Below are 22,123 nucleotides of genomic sequence, written 5' to 3' on the forward strand. Positions count from 1 at the left end.
TGTAACTCTGACTTTCAAATAAATAAATAAATCTTAAAAAAAAAAAATAAATACACAGTTCTAACTATACCAAAAGGCTGCTAGATTGAATAGTCACATTCCTCTTGGATATTCTTATTCAAATTATCAAGGATTTAGGTGAGCATTTGAGATGACTTGACTCTTAATTCATCAAGCCAAATACACTGTTTGATTCTACCATCTCAATCCTACAGTTGACAAGTATTTATTTTAGCAATATGACAAGCATTTATTTTAGACTGATACTCAGCCTTGAGATAAGATTTCAGGGCTCCACGCCTGTCTTTTCTGTGGTCTAAGACCTGGTATGACCTAAGCAACCATCTCACTTCCTGTCTCAGATTTCTGCAAAAATTTAAAATTCTTTTGAAACAGTTCCTCAGTATCCCCAAAATTCTATGAAGGGCCACAAAGTTGTGGGTAAACACAAGCAATGATATGACTTAATTTTTTTTCCTTTTTTTGACAGGCAGAGTTAGACAGTGAGAGAGAGAGAGAGAAAGGTCTTCCTTTTTCCGTTGGTTCACCCCACAAGTGGCTGCTATGGCAGGCACGCTGCACCAATACAGCACCGGCCTATATGACTTAATTTGACTGGCTAAAATGCTCCTGTCATGGAACATAAACAAGAATTTGATTTTCTTTTTGAAAAATCCTAATGCACACATGCCACTTTTCTCTAATAGTGGATTGCCTCTGTACAACTCCAGCCTAACAATTTGTCAACCATAGTTGTTAAGAAATAAAACTCGGCTGGCACCACCGTAGCTCAACAGGCTAATCCGCCGCCTGCAGCGCCGGCACACCGGGTTCTAGTCCCGGTCGGGGAGCCGGATTCTGTCCTGGTTGCTCCTCTTCCAGTCCAGCTCTCTGCTGTGACCAGGGAGTGCAGTGGAGGATGGCCCAAGTACTTGGGCCCTGCACCCCATGGGAGACCAGGAGAAGCACCTGGCTCCTGGCTTTGGATCAGCGTGGTGTGCCAGCCGTAGCGCGCCAGCCGCAGCGGCCATTGGGGGGGTGAACCAATGGTAAAGGAAGACCTTTCTCTCTGTCTCTCTCTGTCCACTCTGCCTGTCAAAAAAAAAAAAAAAAAGAAGAAGAAGAAGAAGAAATAAAACTCATTCCTCAATTAAGCAAAAAATAAAAACATACTTTTATTGAGAAAATAGAAGGAAGCACACAGCCCAGAGAACCAGGTTCAAAATGGAATAACATCCACAGTTATCCTGGGAATCAATTCGGCAGAACTAACTGAAGGTCTTAATTGGACTCTGGAACAGGAACAAATAAATTCCCACATGTCCCTTCTGATCACGTCAGACTGCACATCTCGGCAAAGAGATTACCACTATCTGATGACGGGCTAGTGGGAAGGATACCTGAAGGCACTACTGCCAAGAAGCACAGGACAGAGGTGGTATTTCTCTAGCAAAAACAGAGGGGCTCATAGCAACGGATAGCAAACTGCTAAAATACAATAAATGTTCATTGTGATGAGTTCCCTTAAGAAGCAACCCTGTAATAACTGCCAGTCCTGCTTAGAGACAGACCACTGAAAAAGCTCACTGCCTTGGGGACCTGAATCTTTCAGGTATTTTAAGTCACATTATTTTAGTATATTGCTAAGAAAGATAATGCTGATACTTAGTATTTAATATGGAGAATACTGGGAGATGTTATGACACAAACCACCAAATATATAGTAATAAATTACATTTAAGAATAAAATACCAACATTTAAAAAAATAATATTCAGTGTTAACTCAGGAAAGTCTAAATATCCTTTAACTTTCAAAATATGAGGGCTTTAAAAAGTTCATGGAAAAGATAATTAAAGATGTAGTTTCCATGTACTTTTTGAAAGCTCTTGTATACTCTTATGCCTTTCTTGACAATTATTTTACATTATAAAACAAAAACAATCTTACACTTTCTCATGAAAGTCTATTTTTAATCACTAACTTATAAAAACAGCTTCAAATCTGGAATGTGACTTTCCATGTAACACACCTGCTATGAGGAAATGCTTTTCTGATTTACTAAATTTATAAGGTGTTCTAAGTGCGAATTCTCCAAATCCTCATGATACTACTGCATTTGGTATATTTATCATTCCTCATTCCTTCAAATATTGTCTAAAAGATTTGTATGACTTGTTTCTGAAAGCTTTTGCAAACTCACTCCGAGTATTATTCGTCTTACAAGGTTTACGTGTGATCAGTGTATGTTTATACATCCTACTATTGTCTGGAATCTCCTGAGTATCAGCTTCCGTGTGAAAGCTTCTAATAGTCACCTCATTCTGATTTTTCACTTGTGAGTTTTCCGATGTATGCGAAGTCCTGAATTCCAACAAAAAGCTTTCCCACACTCAGAGCACTTCCATGGTTTCTCTCCCGTGTGAACCCTCTGATGTTCACTAAGAGACGACTTCTGAGTAAACGCTTTCCCACACTCGGTGCACTTAAACGGTTTCTCTCCGGAATGCGTTTTCTGGTGTATCTGAAGTGAGGCCTTCCGAGGATAGGCTTTTTCACATTCATTGCATTCATAAGGCTTCTCTGTTGAATGAGTTCGCTGATGGATAATCAGCTGTGATTTTCCACAAAAGGCTCTTTCACACAAATTACATTCATAGGGTCTCTCTCCCGTGTGTGTCCGTCTGTGTATAACAAGGTAGGACTTGCTACTGAAGGCCTTCCCACACTCACCACATCCATAGGGCTTCTCTCCTGCATGAGCTCTCAGGTGTGCACTGAGTTGTTCCTTCCTACCAAAGGCTTTGCCACATTCAGTGCACTGGTACGGATTATTTCCCGTGTGAACGCCCTGATGTACAATGAGCTGCGTCTTCATGTTGAAGGCTTTCCCACACTCACTGCATTGATAAGGTTTCTCTCCTGTGTGCATTCTGATGTGGACAAGGAGGTACGACTTACTCCTAAAGGCTTTCCCACATTCATCGCACTTATGGGGTTTCACTCCAGTGTGAGTCCTCTGGTGTACAACGAAGGGGGATTTCAAACTGAAGGCTTTCCCACACTCACTGCATTCATAGGGTTTTACTCCTGTGTGACTTCTCTGGTGTAAGATAAGCTGTGACTTCCAACTGTATGCTTTCCCGCACTCACTGCAACCAAAAGGTTTCCCTCCTGTGTGAACTTCCTGATGCACAATGAGCTGTGACCTGAAAGAGAAGACTTTCCCACACTCACCACATGAATAGGGTTTTTCTCCTGTATGAACTCGCTGATGAGCATTAAGGTTTGACTTGGCACTGAAGGCTCTCTCACATTTAGTGCATTCGTAAGGTCTCTCTCCCGTGTGGATTCTGAGATGTACAATGAGCTGTGATTTGCAACGGAAAGCTTTCCCACATTCACTGCACACACAGTTTTTTTCTATGCCATGACCTCTTTTATGCCTTAGGAAGTATGATTCCTCATAACCATGACACTTATCAAGATTCTTTCTTACATAACTTATGCTTGAATCTGAGTTTTGTGTCAGGCTTTTCCCATGTGTGCTATACTTATGGAGCCTTTGTTTTGAAAAGACACAGGTTTTGCTCAGATGAAGTTTTCCAAACACATTACAAGCAAAGCTCCTCTCAACACTTTCAAGCTCATCTTGATTTTTCTGGTACCATTCTTCCCAGCCTTCTAGAAACAAAACAAAACACACTTTAAACATTCTGATACAGAATTAAAGAGCTTTAGAACTGCTTGCCATGTGATGATTCTTTTTCTTTTGGTAATAGGTTGATATCACTGATTCAAAAGAAATATTACTGATCGAGCAGGGAGTAAGAGAGCCTGAATTGAAAAGGTCCCCTCATGGAAACTGGTAGTGAATCAGCAGAAATCAAAATTGCTTTTGAGGCCAGTGTTGTGGCACAACAGGTTAAGCTGTCCTTTGCAACGCTGGCATCCTGTATCAGAGTGCTGCTGCTCTGCTTCAGATCCCGCTCCTTGCTATTGCATCTGGGAAGGCAGAGAAAGACCAGACCTGCTAGTTGTGGCCATTTGGGGAAGAGATGGAGAAATCTCTCTGTGTCTTTTATCTCTCTTTGTTACACTGCCTTTCAGGTAAATAAATAAACCTTAAAAAAAAAAGAAAAGCTTTTTAGGGGCCACCATTATGGTATAAGTTTGTAAGGCCACTAACTGCAACCCTGACATCCATATGGGCACTGCTTTGTGTCCCGGTTGCTCCACTTCTGATTCAGCTCCCTGCTAATGACCTAGGAAAAGCAGCAAAAGGTGGCCCAAGTGTTTGGGTCACTGCCACTCAGACAGGAGACCTGGATGAAGCTCCTAACTCCTGATTTCAGACTGGCCCAGCCCTGGCTGCTGTGGCCATGGCCATCTGGGAGTGAACAAGCAAATAGAAGACATTGTCTTTTCCTCTCTGTAACTCTGCCTTTCAAATAAAAAAATTTTTTTTTTTTTTTTAATTTAGGGGCCAGTATCATGGTGTAGCCAGTAAAGCCACCGCCTGTGACACCAGCATCCTATATGGGCACCAGTTTGAGTCCCAGCTGCTCCACTTCCAATCCAGATCTCTACTAATGCACTTAGGAAAGCAGCAGTGGATGACCCAAGTCTCTGGGCACCTGCAACCCACATGGGAGACCTGAAAGAAGCACCTGACTCCTGACTTCAGACTGGACGAGGTCAGCCCACTGAGGACATCGGGGTAGAGAACCAGCAGATGAAAGATCTCTGTTTCTCAATCTCCGCCCCACCCCACCCCACCCCCGTAAACTCTGCTTTTCAAATAAATAAATTAAAATCTTTAAAAAAAATTTCAGCCTGCACTTAGGAGCCACTTTCCAATTATTTTGTACCTGTCTTTTATTATTACAAGATTTTTTTCCTTTTTTTTTTTTTTTTTGTAGCTTGTGAACTTGGATGGGCAGAAATAAAGAGCATCTATCTCATTAAGTTTTCTTTTTATTTTTTTTGAAAGGCAAGAGTTACAGGCAGACAGACAAAGATTGTCCATCCACTGGTTCACTCCCCAAATGGATGCAATGGCCAGGGCTAGGCCAGGTCAAAGCCAGGAGCCTAGAACTCAATCTGGGTCTCCCACATGGGTGACAGGGGCCCAAGTACCTGGGCCATCTTCTGTTGCTTTCCCAGGTGTGTTAGTAGGGAGCTGGAGGGAAGTACAGCAGTCAGGACTCAAGCTGGCATCCATATGGGATGCTGGTGTTGCAGGAGGCAGCTTAACCTGCTGAATTACAATGCTACCCCCAAGATTTTTCTTTTAACTAAAACATGAAATTACAAGATACAGAATAACCAGAGTATGACATTTAGGTTTGGGTGAGAATGAGACATTAATGATGAGAATGAAGGTGGGCGTTTGGCCTAGCAGTTAATATTCTGCTTGGGATACCCACATGCTGCACCAAAGTGCCTAGGTTCAAGTCCAGGCTAATGCGTACCTCTGGGAGGCAGTATGTGATAACTCAACTGGTTGTGTTGCCACCCACAGAGACCTGGATTGAAATTCCAACTTCTGATTTGATTTTTATTTGACCTAGCCATGGCTGTTGTGGGAAGCGAACCAATGTTTGGCAGACCTTTTTCTGTTTCTGCCTAAGTTAATTAATATGAAATAAATAAATCAGAAAGAATGAGCTATGAAAATTAATTCTTCAAGAGCTGGTGTAAAAAAAAAGAAGAAGAAGAAGATCAGTTTGCTTATTTGGCAAAAAATGAGTAAGAAAGGGGAAGAGAGTCACATCAGACCAGGATGAAATGACAATGGTTTGGACTATGCCCCCTGGCGTTGAGGAAATGTGAGCAAATCAGAAGAGACTACTAAGAAAATGTAATGAGACTGGATGTGGGAGCTGAAAGGGAGAAACGAACACCTTCAATAACAAGCTGGTGTCACCTAACAAGAAACATATTTGTATAGAACTAAAGGACTTTATTTTAGTAGTTATTACATCTGGGATTGCAGTTAAACATCACCCAAATGAAGACAGCACCTAGGCAGTCAGATGTAAGTTCTGTGCTCAATGAAAGGCATTAAATAACACAATGGATGAGACCATCCAGTGAACAACGCAAACAAAACAAGACACAGAGCCAGAGCTAGAGGCGGCGACGTTTAAGGCTGGGCATGAGTTAGAGAATGTGAAGGTCCCTCTATTAGGCCGAAACAGTGCTATCACAATGAAAGTAATGATCAGACAAACGTTTAAAGGAAAACATCAGAAGGTCAAGATCTCCAGAGCACTCATCAGGGACAGCCTGTGAAACAGCAAACCACAGTAACGCCGTCCTGAGTGTTGCACCTAAATTTTGCCCTTCCTCTCAGAGGGAAGATGACACACATGAGCTTAGCTGGCGCAATCATAAAGTTTAAGTCTAGGGACCAGTGCTGTGGCATAGCGGGTAAAGCCACTGCTGGCAGTGCCGACTTCCCATATGGGTGCTGGTACAAGTCCTGGCTGCTTCACTTCCGATCCAGCTCTCTGCTATGGCCTGGGAAAGCAGTAGAAGATGGCCCAGGTCCTTAGGCCCCTGCACCTACGTGAGAAGACCTGGAAGAAGCTAACATGAGAATGTTAACATGAGAATTTTTGAAGATGTTCAGTTGAACAGAGGGCACAAAGATGGGACTATAATGAACTCCGCCTACTCAAAGGCCATGTCCCCTCCTAACTCAGAGAGGCTACCCACCCTTTTCTTGTTCATATGTAATGGTCAGTGAGGATAGAGCACAAGTCCTGGAGCCCTCCCATTCCCCACTATATCTGGACTAGACGCGGGCATGTGATTTTATGAAAACATGCTGGTAGGCTTCTGGGAAAGACTCTAAGCACCCATCAAATGGTTTTTGTTGTTGTTGTTGTTGTTGTTGTTTCAGAAATAAATTTGAGTCGGTGGTTTCTGTGGTATCTGCGTGTGACATGTGGCAGTGAGGAGCCTTATTCATTATGAAGAAATGGGTTGATAGGGAAAGTATAATAATTCACAGGGGCAAAAGAGAGACAGATGGAAGCTTGGCTCCTGACATCATGGTGAAGTTGCCCTATGGCATATAACTTTCCACTTGAAATTTTAAATTCCTTATTGTTTTATTCTGATAGAATCACAGATTAAGAAACACTTGTTGGGTTTATTTTGTACAAAATTTTTGTTAATTTTCTCAAGCTGCTGATAGAACACTATGGAAAGAAACAACAGCTAAGGAGGAGATGAGAGCTCTCAGAGATGGTTATGAAATTGATATATGCAGGTTTGAGACAATACTGACCTAGTCTGGGTGACAATTAAAGAGATAAGGGTTATACTTTTCAGAGGATAAAATACTTTTACTGACAGAAATAGAAGCAGCTGCAAGATCAACAAAGAAGATAGGATATGACATAGTGTGACCACAGAATCCAGCACACAGACTACAAGTGCACCAACAATAAAAACAGAGAAACGTCATAATTTTAGAAAGAAGTCCCTACTACATTCAACGAAGTGTAGGAAAGCACGGGGAGCTCTCCTGAGGACTCAACTTGCAGAAGAAAGAGAGAAGGAGGATGTCAGCATTGTAGGTGGTGAAAGCGTCAGTCTTTTTTGTTGTTGTTGTTGTTGTTGTTGTTGTTTTTTTTGACAGGTAGAGTGGACAGTGAGAGAGAGAGACAGAGAGAAAGGTCTTCCTTTTTCCGTTGGTTCACTCCACAATGGCTGCTGAGGCCGGTGCACTGTGCTGATCTGAAGCCAGGAGCCAGGCACCTCTCCTGGTCTCCCATGCGGGTGCAGGGCCCAAGCACTTGGGCCATCCTCCACTGCACTCCCGGGCCACAGCGAGAGCTGGACTGGAAGAGGAGCAACCGGGACAGAATCCGGCGCCCCCCGCGCTGCAGATGGAGGATTAGCCTATTGAGCCGCGGCGCCGGCCAAAGCTTCAATCTTAAGAATGGGAAAGTCTTAAATTAGTTATAGCAAAGGAGATGACAGCAGAATTTGGCAAACCAATCCCTTCAGACAACTCAGAAAGAAAAAGGTGTGTAAAGATGGTTAGTTATAGAGGTGAGACCAAACTTAAGACTATGATACAATCTAAGGGATTTAACTGTGGAAGGCAAAAGAGAAAACAAAACAAAACAAAAGATATTGAGGGGTATGACTCATTCCCAATGAGAAGAAAAATAGGGCCAGCGCCGCGGCTCAATAGGCTAATCCTCCGTCTGCGGAGCCAGCACACCGGGTTCTAGTCTTGGTTGGGGTGCTGAATCCTGTCCTGGTTGCCCCTCTTCCAGTCCAGCTCTCTGCTGTGGCCCGGAAGTGCAGTGGAGGATGGCCCAAGTGCTTGGGCCCTGCACCCGCGTGGGAGACCAGGAGAGGTGCCTGGCTCCTGGCTTCAGATTAGCGCAGTGCACCGGCCTCAGCAGCCATTGTGGAGTGAACCAACGGAAAAAGGAAGACCTTTCTCTCTGTCTCTCTCTCTCACTGTCCACTCTGCCTGTCAAAAAAAAAAAAAAAGAAGGAGAAGAAAAATAAATTCTCTGCATGTTTTAATGCCTAATAATGTGCTTGACCTTGGGCAAGAAAGAAGCTAACCCAGAGCACACATATTGAGCACAAAAAGTGGCACCGCCTACCTCTCAAAGCCAAAGGAAGGAAAACCCCAATATGTGAAGAATGCTGGCGAGTCCTTATGTGAAGAGCCCATGGTCTCCTAAGAGTTTCTGTGCGTAACGCTGCACCAGTGTGACTTCCTCTGGGAACAACCAGGTCACTTCTACATCTCCCATCTTCCTGATTCTCATCAACTCACCTGGACAGCTCTGACTGGAAATTTTGGCAATTATCCATGGCTCTTCTCCTTGCTCCAACTTGAAAATTAAATCAGGTTTGGTACCATGGTACCCTGTTAAAGGAAAATCAAAAAGGATATAGACCAAACTGCCAGGGATCAGGAGCTACAAAATCAAACGGTTTGGGCTGGTATTGTTGTACTATGAGTTAAACTGCTGACTGAGAAGCCAGCACCCTGTGTCAGTCCTGGCTTCTCTGCTTCTGATCCAGCTCCCTGGTAGCACACCTAGGAAAGTAGTGGAAAATGGCTCAAATACTTGGGTCCTGACCACTCATGTGAGTGACCAGGATGGAGTTCTAGACTCCTGGATTTGGCCTGCATCAGTTGCAGCTGTTACAGCCATTTAGAGGGTGAACTAACAGATGGAAGATTTCGGTCTCTCCCCCAACCTCTCTTTCTGTCACTCCTTCTCTATTGCTCTGCCTTTTGAAACAAGTAAATACATCTTTTTTAAAAAATGAAACTGCTTATTTTTACACAGCAGTTGGGGAAAGATTACAATTAGGAGGTAAGAAAAACAACAACTACTAACAGGTGAGAGGCAAACAAGGACTAAGAACATCTGACCTCTAAAGTTCCAGTTCATAAGCATCAGCACTTTGGAGGTCCCTCAATCAATGAACAAAAGAAAAGGGATGGCAGGGCTGGCACTGTGGCATAGCAGGTTAAGCATTTGTCTGCGGTGCCAGCATCCCTCTGCACACCAGTTCCAGACCCAGCTGCTCTACTTCTGATCCAGATCCCTGCTGATGGCCTGGAAAAGCAGAAGATGGCTCAGGTGGGCCCCTGCATCCACATGGGAGATCTGGAAGAAGCTTCTGGCTCCTGGTTTCGGATTGGCCAGCTCCAGGCATTGTGGCCTTTTGGGGAGTGAACCAGGGGGTGGAAGAACTTTCTGTCTCTCCCTCTGTCTGTCTGTAATTCTGCCTCTTAAGTAAATAAATCTTTAAGAAAAGAAAAAGGGTAAACAATTTACAAGTCACAATCTGAGTTAAACAGAGAAGCTGTGCTTACCCACTGATACCAGGTTGCTATAGTTTTCCAGGATCACATCCCTGTAAAGGTACTTCTGTGTAGAATCCAGCAGCTGCCATTCTTCCCAGGTAAACTCCATAGATATATCCTTGAATGACAATAATCCCTGTAATCAGACATAGCCAATCCAATCAGATGCAATTTTATCAAGTGATGTGGAAAAGATGCAGAGGAATCACTGAGAAAGTAGACACTTTGCTTCACACCATCTCCTGTGCCTGCTTCAGTATGTATTCTGTGAGCTTCTGTGTGCCAAATACTCTGAATCTTTTATAGGGAAGCAAACAGCTATCACATACACAAATGAAATAAGCTGTTCTGAGCCTCTGATACATATTTACAGGGTATATTTTGCACAGAAATGGAGACAATAGTCCTAAAAAGGGATTCCAGATTTGGTCCCATTAAGAGCCAAGTGAACAGTCTCAGATTCATGATATGTTTCCCCAAGAAGATGGAGTGGGAAGGACGACAGGAGGTCATTAGAATGAGGTTCCCCGGGAGCAACAGAAATAGCGGCGGCAGCAGCAGATTTCACAGGTCATCCTGCTTCTACTTGCAGGAGGCTGAGGCGAATGGGTCTGGGGCAGGGACAAATGCACAGTCAGAGACTCAGTCACCTTCCATCTTTTTGCTCTGCCATGCATGGCTCCATTGCTGGGGAACTCAGGTCTAAGATTCAGTCATCACATTTGGATTTGAAGCAGAAGGGACACTGGGAAATGTAGTATGCTTCTCCACATGTTCAGCTGAAAGACCTTACGAAGAAAGAAAAACTACTGAGAGATAACTTGCAGACCCTGAGAAGTGGCAAGCACTGTACAACACGTGGCAGGGCCTGGTATACCAATTCAAGACACTGCAACTATTTCAGAAATAGAGAAAGTAATTGTGAAGGATGAATAGGGAAGGGCCAGACTGCAAAACAAACCTAGAATACTTTTCCTGTAGAAAAGAATAGCCAATGTAGGTTTACATTGGGAAACATTACAGCAACATTTGAAGAAAGGTAGGCTGACAGTTTCCAAAAATAAAGACAAATATAGGAGTTCCTTTTAGAAAAACCCACCAAGTGAAAAGATCACCTTCTAACAAAACATCCAATCTTAAGCAGATGGTGATAAACTTCTGAAATAAAGTTTAAAGAGAACATCTGACAAGCAACAAAGGGAAAAGAAGATTTCCTGAGTGGGAGGAGAAAAGTGTCAAAGAAAAGTTATTTTTTTTTTCTGAAATTTTATACTAGCCAGGCTAAAAGTCAACAATAAGGAAAAGGATACTTTTAATTGTACAAGCACTTGGAAAATCAATATTCCAGAGATACACATCAAGAAAAAAACACAGAAGGAATTAGTGGGAAGCTATATATAATGGTGAGCAATGAAGTGAGTAAAATATATGCATTGGATGGCCAGCGCCGCAGCTCACTAGGCTAATCCTCCGCCTTGCGGCGCAGGCACACCAGGTTCTAGTCCTGGTCGGGGAGCCGGATTCTGTCCTGGTTGCCCCCCTTCCAGGCCAGCTCTCTGCTGTGGCCCGGGAAGGCAGTGGAGGATGGCCCAAGTGCTTGGGCCCTGCACCCCATGGGAGACCAGGAGAAGCACCTGGCTCCTGCCTTCAGATCAGCATGGTGCGCCGGCCGCAGCACGCCAGCTGCGGCGGCCATTGGAGGGTGAACCAAAGGCAAAGGAAGACCTTTCTCTCTGTCTCTCTCTCTCACTGTCCACTCTGCCTGTCAAATATTATATATGCACTGGTAAATCTCAATACAGATTTAAATGCATTTTAAACATATTTCCTCATGCCCCAGAACTAAAATTACAATCTGCTACTATTTGGCATCAGTGTAACACAAATAGATGACAATAACAGAAAATAAAAAGTATAGTGTATAAAAGAACCATTTTCATTTGAAAAAAGATACCAACTTTAGACTTTGTTTAAAAAGGAAAAGTTGGAGATGTCTGTGATAGACTTAAAGGTGACCACTAAAAAACGTAGAGTTGCAAGTTACAGTAGGATGGGAGTAAAATGTTCTGCAGTTCGACTGCACAGAAGGGTGACTATGGATAATGTTAATATAATAAAGATTTACTTATTTGAAAGGCAGAATTATAAGTTCTAGACACACAGACACACACACACACACACACACACACAGAGAGATTCCATCTGCTGGTTCACTCCCCAAATGACTGCAATGGCCAGGACTAAGCTAAGCCAAAGTCAGGAGCTCAAAGCACCATCCAGGTCTCCCATGTGGGTGGCAGGGACCCAAGTACTTGGATCACCCTCCACTGCTTTTCAAGATGAATTAGCAGGGAGTTAGATAAGAAACAGAAGCCGGGGCCGCGGCTCAATAGGCTAATCCTCCGCCTAGCGGCGCCGGCACACCGGCTTCTAGTCCCGGTCGGGGCGCCGGATTCTGTCCCGGTTACCCTTCTTCCAGGCCAGCTCTCTGCTGTGGCCAGGGAGTGCAGTGGAGGATGGCCCAAGTGCTTGGGCCCTGCACCCCATGGGAGACCAGGGGAAGCACCTGGCTCCTGCCATCGGATCAGCGCGGTGCACCGGCCATTGGAGGGTGAACCAACGGCAAAGGAAGACCTTTCTCTGTCTCTCTCTCTCTCTCTCACTGTCCACTCTGCCTGTCAAAAAAAAAAAAAAAAAAAAAAAAAAAGAGATACTGCTTTACCTACTATGTAGCAACGCAGACCCATGACAAACTCAAAAAAACTCAAGAGAGGGTTTCAATGTTTTTACCATAAAGAATGTTAAATTGGGGTTGTTGCTGTGTTGTAGCAGGTAAAACCACCACCTGCAGTGTCGGCATCCCATATGGGCGCTGACAGAGAGAGGAGAAGCAGAGAGAGGCAAAGAGAGGGAGAGAGAGGGAGAGAGAGAGGGAGAGAGAGGGAGCGAGAGGGAGAGAGAGGGAGAGAGAGTCTTTCATCGACTGGTTCACTCCCCAGATGGCTGCAATGGCCACAGCTGCACCTATCTGAAGCCAGTAGCCAGTAGCTTCTTCCGAGTTTCCCATGTGGGTGTAGGGGCCCAAGAACTTGGGCCATCTTCCACTGTTTCAAAATAGAAAATGTCCCCAGGCCAGTGCTATGGCGCAGTGGGTTAAAGCCCCAGCCTGCAGTGCGGCATCCCATATGGGTGACAGTTCAAGTCCTGCTGTTCCTCTTTTGATCCAGCTCTCTGCTGTGGCCTGGGAAAGCAGCATAAGATGGCCCAAGTCCCTGGGTCCCTACACCTGCCTGGGGGACCCAGAAGGAGCTCCTGGCTCCTGGCTTCCAATCAGCTCAACTCTGGCCATTGTGGTCATTTGGGGAGTGAACCGTGGATGGAAGACCTCTCTATCTCACTGGCTCTACCTCTCTTTGTAATTCTGTCTCTCAAATAAATAAATAAATAAATGTTTAAAGAGAAAAAAAAATAGAAATTTTCAGTAGAACCAAAAGCTGAGAGTTCTATGAGTAACAAAGGGGGGACTTCCTGGGGGCTTCTCATACTCAGGACATAGGCAGGCCAGTTTACAAAGATTAAATTCCCACTGGAGGGAAACAGCTCAATAAAATGTAGCCTACTTGTACTGTGGGCTCTAGAATGCAATTATTAAAAGGAATGTAAAAACTATTTGTATAAGAGATCTAAAATAAATTTAAGAGATGGCAATGGGCCCTGCACATGCATGGGAGACCAGGAGGAAGCACCTGGCTCCTGGCTTCGGATCGGCACAGCGCACCAGCCGTGGTGGCTATTTGCGGGGTGAACCAACGGAAGGAAGACCTTTCTCTCTGTCTCTCTCTCACTGTCTAACTCTGCCTGTCAAAAAAAAAAAAAAAAAAAAAAAAAAAAAAAGAGGAGATAGCAAAATACACAATTTAGGGGCGAATGCCGTGGCTCACTTGGATAATAGTCCCAGTTGCTCCTCTTCCAGTCCAGCTCTCTGCTGTGGCCCTGGAGGGCAGTAGAGGATGGCCCAAGTGTTTGGGCTCCTACATCTGCATGGGAGACCAGGAAGAAGCACCTGGCTCCTGGCTTCAGATTGGCGCAGTACCGGCCTTAGCAGCAATTTGGGGAGTGAACCAATGGAAGGAAGACCTTTCTCTCTGATTTGCTCTCTCACTGTCTATAACTACCTGTCAAATAAAAAAAAAAACAAAAAAACAAAAAAACACACAATTTATAGAAGGAAACAGCCATAATGTTTCTTCTGGAAGATGCCTGGATGGAAAATGGCCAATGGGCCTCAGAGTGTGTTACTGACAATAGCATTTTCTAAAAAAGAAAATGCAATTAAAACTGTTAAGGAAGAAAAGCTGAAAACTTATTTTCATATTTAAATAGATACCTGTGGGGCCGGCACTGTGGCATAGTGGGTAAAGCCACTGCCTGCAATGCTGGCATCCATATGGGCACTGGTTCAAGTCCCGGCTGCTCCACTTTCTATCCAGCTCTCTGCTATGGCCTGGGAAAGCAGTGGAGGATGGCCCAAGTTCTTGGGCCCTGCACCTGTGTGGGAAACCCAGTAGAAGCTCCTGTATTTGGAATGGCACAGCTCCAGCCATTGCGGCCAACTGGGGAGTGAACCAGCATATGGAAGACCTCTCTCTCTCTCTCTCTCTCTCTCTCTCTGTGTCTCCTTCTCACTCTGTGTAATTTAACTTTCAAATAAGTAAATAAATCTTTAAAAAAAAAATACCTGTGTACATGATCATTTATGCAAAACAGGACAGGAAGACTACACAACAAAAAAGGAAATGGCATTTTTTTCTAGAAAGCAGAATGGGCTGGGGTAAAGAAGTCTTTCATATAATAAATTAATTCCTATGGTATTTGTGTCAATAAAAATAAAACAAAGTTAAGAAAAGCAGAAGGAGGAGGAAGAAGGAAGGAAGGGGGTGAGTGCTGTGGTACAGCACATTAAAGTTACCATTTGGGATACCTCATCCCATACCACAGTGCCAGTTCAAGTCACCACTACTCTGCACTTCCAGTCCTCCTTCCTGCTAACGTACCTGGGAGACAGCAGGTTCAAGTACTGGGATTGCTGCCGGCCATGTAGGAGACCAAGATGATGTTCCTGGTCAAGCCCAGCTATTGCAGGCATGTGGGGAGTGAACCAGTGGGTGGAAGATCAATCTCTATCACTCTCCCTTTTAAATAAATAAATCATTAAAAATAAAAACAGAAGGAAGAAAGTGAGGGAGGGAAGAAGCCTGAGAAACAGATGAGGTACACAGGGAAGAGCAGGCTTCACAGGATGGAGGATATCAGGGAGAACAATGAAACGTGCAGAAGGAGAAAGGGAGCTAAGTGAGTGAGGGTATGCGTACACATACATTCCTACATAGGCAACGATAAAGCTAATATTACAAAATGGCAACATTTGGGGATTCTGGATGAAGAGGTGTATCGAGGTTGTTGTTTTTTTTTTTTAAGATTTATTTATTTATTTGAAAGTCAGAGTTACATAGAGAGAAGGGGAGAGAGAGAGGGAGGGAGGGAGGGAGGGAGGTGTGTCTTCCATCCACTGATTCACTCCCCAACTGGTCTCAATGGCCAGAGCTGTGCCAATCCAAAGCCAGGAGCCAGGAGCTTCTTCCGGGTCTCCCACGTGGGTGCAACGCCCAAGGACTTGGGACATATTCTTGGGAAAGCTTCTGGGGGCTTTTAAAGAATACAATAGCGCATGCAGCGTAGCAGGTAAAGCCGCCGCTTTCAGTGCTAGCATCCATATGGGCGCCAGTTCAAGACCCAGCTGCTCCACTTCCGATCTAGTTCTCTGCTATAGCCTGGGAAATCAGTGGAGGATGGCCCAAGTCCTTGGGCCCCTGCACCGGCCTGGGAGACCTGGAAGGGGCTCCTGGCTCCCGGCTTCGGATCAGTGCAGCTCCAGCCGTTGCAATTATTTGGGGAGTGAACCAGAGGATGGAAGACTTCTATCCTCCCCCCGCCGCCTCTCTGTAACTCTGCCTTCCACATAAGTAAATAAATCTTAAAAAAAAAAAAAAAAAAAAAAGTAGGATTACAATAGTCTTTTGGAGCCAGCGTCGTGGCAGCAAGTCAAGCTGCTATCGGCGATGCAGAAATCCCACATTGGAGTGCCAGTTAACGCCCCAGCTGACCTGCTTCTTACCCAGTTCCCTGCTAATGTGCCTGGGAAGGAAGCACAAGATAGCCCAAGTGTTTGGGTCCCTGCCACTCACACCGGAGACCCAGATGGAGTTTCTGGCTTCTGGCTTTGGCTTGGCCCAGCCCTGGCAGCTGCAGTCATATGGGGAGTAAACCAGCAGAAGCAAAATCTCTTTCTTTGCCTTTCAAATAAATAAATCTTAAAAACATAAAAAATAGTTTTTTTTTATTTTTATTTATTTATTTTGTTGACAGGCAGAGTGGACAGTGAGAGACAGAAGCAGAGAGAAAGGTCTTCCTTTGGCCGCTATGGCCGGCGCACCATGCTGATCTGAAGCCAAGAGCCAGGTGCTTCCCCTGGTCTCCCATGGGGTGCAGGGCCCAAGCACTTGGGCCATCCTCCACTGCACTCCCGAGCCACAGCAGAGAGCTGGCCTGGAAGAGGGGCAACCGGGACAGAATCCAGTGCCGCAACCGGGACTAGAACCCGGTGTGCTGGTGCCACAGGCGGAGGATTATCCTAGTGCGCCGTGACACCGGCCAAAAAATAGGTTTAATACTATACTTACACCCCCTGCATAGTTTTCGAATTATTTAAAATAAAATAACTCTAAGGGCACGATAGCATAATGTTTCACCGCACGTAAAGAGCTATCTATACACAAGGGGTGCACCAATACCTGGGACTCCCACATCCCATATGGAAAAGCCCAAGATCACATCTGTGCTCCCCTGTCATCCCATTTCCTGTTCATGAGCATCCTAGGAGGCTCAAGTAGTTGGGTCCTTGCTCCCCATGCAAGAGATCTGGACTTCTGGCTTCAGCCTGGCCCAGCTCTGGCTGTTGCAGGCATCTGGGGAGTGAAGGAGTAGATGGAAGATCTATCTCACTCTCTGTTGCTCTTTCAAATAAATTAAAAAATTTTTTATCTCCTATTGTGTACCTTGTTTCTACAGCTATTCGAATTATTTGGGAATATCCCTTTTCTTCTTTAAGATTTATTTATTTGAAAAGCAGAGCAAGATGGGGACAGAAAGAGATCCTCCATCTGCTGGTTCATCCTCCAGATGGCTGCAACAGCCAGGTTTGGGCTGGGCGGAAGCTGGGAACCAGGAACTCCATCTGGGTCTCTCAAGCAGATGGCAGGGCCCCAAACACTTGGGGCATCTTCTGCTGCCTTCCCAGAAGCATTAGCAGGGCTGCTCCCATTCTTGTCCTTTATATCTCTACTTCAAATTCTTCTCTAACACCAAGATAAGTTCTTGGAATTAATCCAGTTGGGGACCTACTAACGCACACAACCTTCATGAGGTCATAGACTCTGCTAGTCTTGTTTACCTCTGCATGCTCTAAAAAATTATCTGGCGTAATAGTCAATGATTGTTAAATTGTAACCAAGAGTTCTGGATTTAGGCAAGAGGTGGGCACAGGAATATGGGTAGAGAATATGGGCAGTTTGCTTGCTTAAACCTGTTTATCAGAGAATGTCCCTGGAGGGCTTACATGGCAGCACTGTTTTCTAAGGGGTCCAGACCTCCACAAACAAGGAAAGTACAAGAAACTAGTCTAAGATTTCTTTTAACACATAATAATATAAGAACATACAGTGTGCATTGCAGTGACCCTTTTCTTCATGCTAGACGCTCCCCTATATAAAAATCCTGGCTAACTGCTTTCTGCAAGAGGTGGCTTCCTTAGAGAACTGTACCATTCCACTGTCTCCTTTACTTAGAGAACTGTACCATTCCACTGTCTCCTTTACTTAGAGAACTGTACCATTCCACTGTCTCCTTTACTTGTCACAATTAAGGACAGCTTACCGCTGAACAACTCCCACTTGAGGCTGACTCCCATTTGGCAACATCCGAATCAAACAGACCCCTTGTGTCTGCTAACAAAATTAGTACATGCACTTAAAATCAAAGAAAAGAAGGCAGATGTTGTGCCGCAGTGGGTAAGGCCACTGTCTGTGATGCCGGGGGCCCGTATGGGCATCGTTTCCAGTCCCAGCTGGTCCACTTCTGATCCAGCTCCCTGCTAGTGCACCTGGGAAAGCAGCGGAAGATGGCCCAAGTCCCTGGGCCTCTGAACACACGTGGGACACCCAGATGAAGCTCCTGGCTCCTGGCTCCAGCATGGCCCAGTCCCAGCTGTTGCGGCAATTTGGGGAGTGAGCCAGCTGATGGAACATCTCTCTCTGTGTCTCTCTCTCTCTGTAATTCTCTTTCAAATAAAATAAACAAATGTTAAAGAAAAAAAAGTAAAAAACAAAGAAACACTGTTTACAATTCTTTTAGGTCCTAAGAGGCAGTAAGAGCATAAACTCTGAGGCCAGTATTGGCACAGTGCTTCGGTGCCACTTGGGATGCCCACATCTCACACCAGATGCCTGCTTCACATTCCAGCTACTCCGCCCCCAACCTGCTAATGTGCACCTGGAAGCAGCTGTCACGGTTAAGTGCTTGAATACTGGTCTTGTGGGAAGCATAATCAAATGAACAGTGGGTGGAAATCCAGGCTCCTGACTTCAGACTGGATTTTGCAGGCACTGGGGGAGTCAGCCCATGGATCTAAGCTCGCTCTCGGCCTTACAAATAAAGTGAATATAAGTAAAATTTATTTAGAATGAATTAAAAAAGAGAGCACGAACCCTGCAGATGAACTGTCTGGGCTGTCAGCTTCCTCTCCTAGGATCTGTTAGGAGTCTGGGACTTTGGGCAGGTTCCCGGTTTCCTCGCACAGTGGGGAAATATTTGCTCACAGGGTTGACACTTGAAAGTGATTAAAAGAGTGTCTAGCCAAGAGTGGCAGCTGTTAACACTTCGTCCTGGGTCCCTACCCACTCACCTGGAACTGTGCACACTGTTCATTTGATTACCCTTCCCACAAGACCAGAGCTCCTTAAAAACAAGAACGTACAGAGTGAACGCACAACCAGCATCCCAAGGCCCCCGCCATACAACCGGACCCGGAATAAGCATCTGCCCAAATACACTGAAGGAAAGACTGCACCCTCCCTCACGAGGGCCGAAGGGCCAGCCAAAGCCGACGACGAAACGGCGGCGGATCATTTCCCGAACGAAGCGTAACCAGGGCATCGAACACCCGAAGCACCCTTGCTGGAGGCCCGGACACGGGCAGGGCCAGCCCTGGGTGGGACCGGCCACCTCGGCGTCGAAACCCCCACTTACCCAATACGAAGCCGTCCGTAACCCGGAGGCCATCCCCTACAGCTTCCTGCGAGCCGCGTAGCTGCAGAACCCGCGGGCTGTCCGCTGCTCCCGACCCCGAGGCAACAGCGGCCAGTCGGCCCCTGTGTGGCCTGAGGCCCGGCCGCCCGCAGGGACGCGGCCTCCGGGCCCGGACGCGGAGTCCCGGCGATGAGCTGGTGTCGTTCGTTGGCACGGACGCAGAAGATCCCGAGGCCGGCCAGGCTGCGTCCACGCCCTGGGCCGACCGAGCCAGGTGTGCAGCGGTCAAGTCCTCGGTCTTCGCCGGCCAGCGGCCACCCCCACCGACTGGACAGCCAGGTCCCCAGCGCTTCACTGTTGCCGACCGGAAGCGGCGCCGCGCGCAGACCGGAAGGCGCGCGGCGCACGAGGAAGTGCGTCACGGCTGGGGCGGTGGGGACGCAACCAGCTGCCGGAAGCCTGGACAACAGGCTGCTGCCCACAGGCTGCGCGTCCGTGGAGAGAGCGCTCCGTGCTGGCGCTGTGGCCTAGCGGGTGAAGCCGCCCCCGGCCCCCGCGCCCCCGGCTCCCGCCGACATCCTGTCGGTGCCGGTCCAGGCTGCTCCGCTTCCTATCCAGCTCCGTGCTGAAGGCGTGGGAAAGCCTGGGAGGGTGGCCCCTGCACCTACGAGGGGACCCGGGTAGAGCTCCTGGCTCGGGAGGCCCGGCCGTCTGAGCAGTAAAGCAGCGGATAGAAGATCTCTGTCTCTCCCCCTCTCTTTATGTTCCTTTTTTTTTTTTTAAGATTTATTTATTTGGAAGGCAGAGTTAAGAGAGAGGTCTTCCATCCGCTGGTTCACTCCCCAGATGGCCGCAGCGGCCGGAGCTGCGCCCATCCGAACCAGGGAGGCAGGAGCTTCTTCCAGATCTCCCACGTGGGTGCAGGGACCCAAGGACCTGGGCCATCTTCCATTGCTTTCCCAGGCCATAGCAGAGAGCTGGATCGGAAGTGGAGCAGCTGGGACTCGAACCGGTGCCCATACGGGATGCCAGTGCTGCAGACCGCAGCTTTACCCGATATGCCACAGCGCCGGCCCCTCTGTTCTCTTTCAATTAAATTTTTAAAAATCTTAAAGAGAGTTGCAGGGGACGAGGCGTATCTGCAGGATCGCCAGAAAACCGACTGAGACTCTGCTCTTGGCAGAGTGCCAACGCTGCTGATTTCTTTATAGCAAGTGAGACAGAATTCAGGTAAAAAGTCAGCACAAGGGGAAAAAAAAAAGCGACTTGTTAAGGCTAGAATTTGGGAATCACGGTGTCGGGTAACAATCTTGGACACCAGGGGTTCACCAAATACCCATCCTGGCGCGGGAGTTGCCCGGAAGAAAGCTTCGTTCACTGTGACAGCTAGAGGACAGTGGGAAGACATGGTCCCCAAGGAAACTGAGTCCCCAAGAGGCGGTGTGCCAGGGTTCCTAAGGAAGTGCCTAGATGCAGAAGAAGGGCAAGTGGCCGTTCCCTTCCTGCTTCCCATGGCATCTCTGTACACTAGCTGAAAAGTCCCGGACTGGTTTATTGGAGCTTTGCTTGTTTGTGGGTGTGTAGTGGTATGTAGTACACGTGCTGTGTACATGGTGTAGGGTAAGCCCTCCAGGAAAGCAAGTTCAGGCAAGTAAACTGTCTCAGCTTCTCTGCTGATCATCCTATGCCCCCGCCTAAATCCTGCACTTGTGGTTACAAAATCTCCATTAGACGTTTTGCTCCTTATTTTTGAAAGATGAAGGCCATTCTTCTGTAACTGTTTCCTGTTGAACAGGGCACCTGTACCGCCCCCACCGCAGGATAGAGGAGTGAAACTCATGCTACAAAAGTTCCCCTTCTGTTTCTACAGTGGTTCAGGGCTCCTCTGGTGGAGGCAACTGGAGAGTGTCTTGGTCTCATCAAACTGCTTCCTCTGTCCAGAGGAGCTGAAAGGAATCAGGGAACAGCGTGGACACTCCCATTCCTGATGTCACTCCTGATTCCAGGGTGCACATTGACTAAGCCGGAGCTGGGCCAGCCTGAAACCAGAAGCGTGGAACTCCATCTGGGTGGCAGGGGCCCAAGTACTTGGGCCATCTTCCACTGCTTTCCCAAGTGCATTATGAGGGAGCTGGACTGGAAGTGGAGCAGCCAGCACTTGAACCAGTACTCATATGCGATGCTGGTCTTGCAGGTAGCAACTTAACTCACTGCACCACAACACTGCCTCCCTCCAACTGTATGTTGTCTTCCATTGAAGGACTTTGAGAAGAACTAGGCTTCATTTTTTTAAAGGACTCACTTTTTAAAATATGTGTGTGTGTCTGTATATATATATATATATACATGTATATATATGTGTGTGTGTGTATATATACATGTATATATATATACATATATATGTATATGTATATTTGAAAGGCAAAGTTACAGAGGGAGAGAGAAGTCATCCACTGATTCACTCCCCAAATGGCCACAATGTCTGGAACTGGGCTGATCTGAAGCCAGGAGCCAGGAGATACCTCTGGGTCCCCCACACGGGTGCAGGGGCCCAAGGACTTGGGCCATCCTCTACTGCTTTCCTAGGCCATAGCATAGTGCTTGATCAGAAGTGGAGCAGCTGGGACTCAAACAGGTGCCCATATAGGACGCTGGCACTGCAGGTGGCAGCTTTACCCGCTATGCCACAGTGTGGCCCCAGCTGTATTTCTTGTTCAGTTTTTCTCTTCATCCTAGGACTTATAAAGAACTGGATGATAAGGGCACAGCTTCACATTCCACTGAGATGAGGATAGTATCCCGCATGGGAAATTTGTCAAACCCCAGTAATGGTACTCCAGTACACATGTGGTAGCTAATTTTATAGTGTCAGATTGACTGGATCAAGGACTACCTA

The 22,123-nt window shown here is 46.4% G+C and overlaps 1 protein-coding gene and 1 long non-coding RNA gene across 4 annotated transcripts; one reads left to right on the top strand and one right to left on the bottom strand.

Moving 5' to 3' along the window:
• Positions 1–1,150: 1,150 nt before the first annotated feature.
• Positions 1,151–19,648, bottom strand: ZNF26 (zinc finger protein 26). Of its 3 annotated transcripts, XM_017338436.3 has the most exons (5): positions 19,228–19,617; positions 10,515–10,652; positions 9,874–10,000; positions 8,818–8,910; positions 1,151–3,683 (listed from the first exon to the last, which is right to left on the bottom strand). In XM_017338436.3, exons 2-5 carry the CDS (start codon positions 10,539–10,541, stop codon positions 2,332–2,334), a joined length of 1,599 nt encoding a protein of 532 aa, XP_017193925.2. In that variant the 5' UTR covers positions 10,542–10,652; positions 19,228–19,617; the 3' UTR covers positions 1,151–2,331. The 3 variants fall into 3 exon arrangements, with proteins under 3 accessions (XP_017193925.2, XP_002722529.2, XP_008248238.2); XM_002722483.5 differs by lacking the exon at positions 10,515–10,652 and having other exon boundaries at positions 19,228–19,648; XM_008250016.4 differs by lacking the exon at positions 10,515–10,652 and having other exon boundaries at positions 1,151–3,680.
• Positions 19,649–19,685: 37 nt separating this feature from the next.
• On the top strand, positions 19,686–21,501 carry LOC138847358 (uncharacterized). The gene is made up of 2 exons (XR_011385106.1): positions 19,686–20,457; positions 21,098–21,501. It is a non-coding gene; the product is annotated as an uncharacterized lncRNA (long non-coding RNA).
• The last annotated feature ends 622 nt before the right edge of the window (positions 21,502–22,123 follow it).

This window comes from Oryctolagus cuniculus, chromosome 21 (assembly GCF_964237555.1).
Source record: "Oryctolagus cuniculus chromosome 21, mOryCun1.1, whole genome shotgun sequence".
NCBI classification, from domain to species: domain Eukaryota; kingdom Metazoa; phylum Chordata; class Mammalia; order Lagomorpha; family Leporidae; genus Oryctolagus; species Oryctolagus cuniculus.

Excerpts from the sequence above, each read along its gene's own strand:
- ZNF26 (XM_002722483.5), bottom strand. The coding sequence starts at position 19,260 with ATGGCCTCCGGGTTACGGACGGCTTCGTATTGG. Across the intron at positions 10,001-19,227 it reads TACGGACGGCTTCGTATTGG|GGATTATTGTCATTCAAGGA; the intron begins GTAAGTGGGGGT and ends GTCTGATTACAG. Across the intron at positions 3,684-8,817 it reads TTCCAGTCAGAGCTGTCCAG|AAGGCTGGGAAGAATGGTAC; the intron begins GTGAGTTGATGA and ends TTTTGTTTCTAG.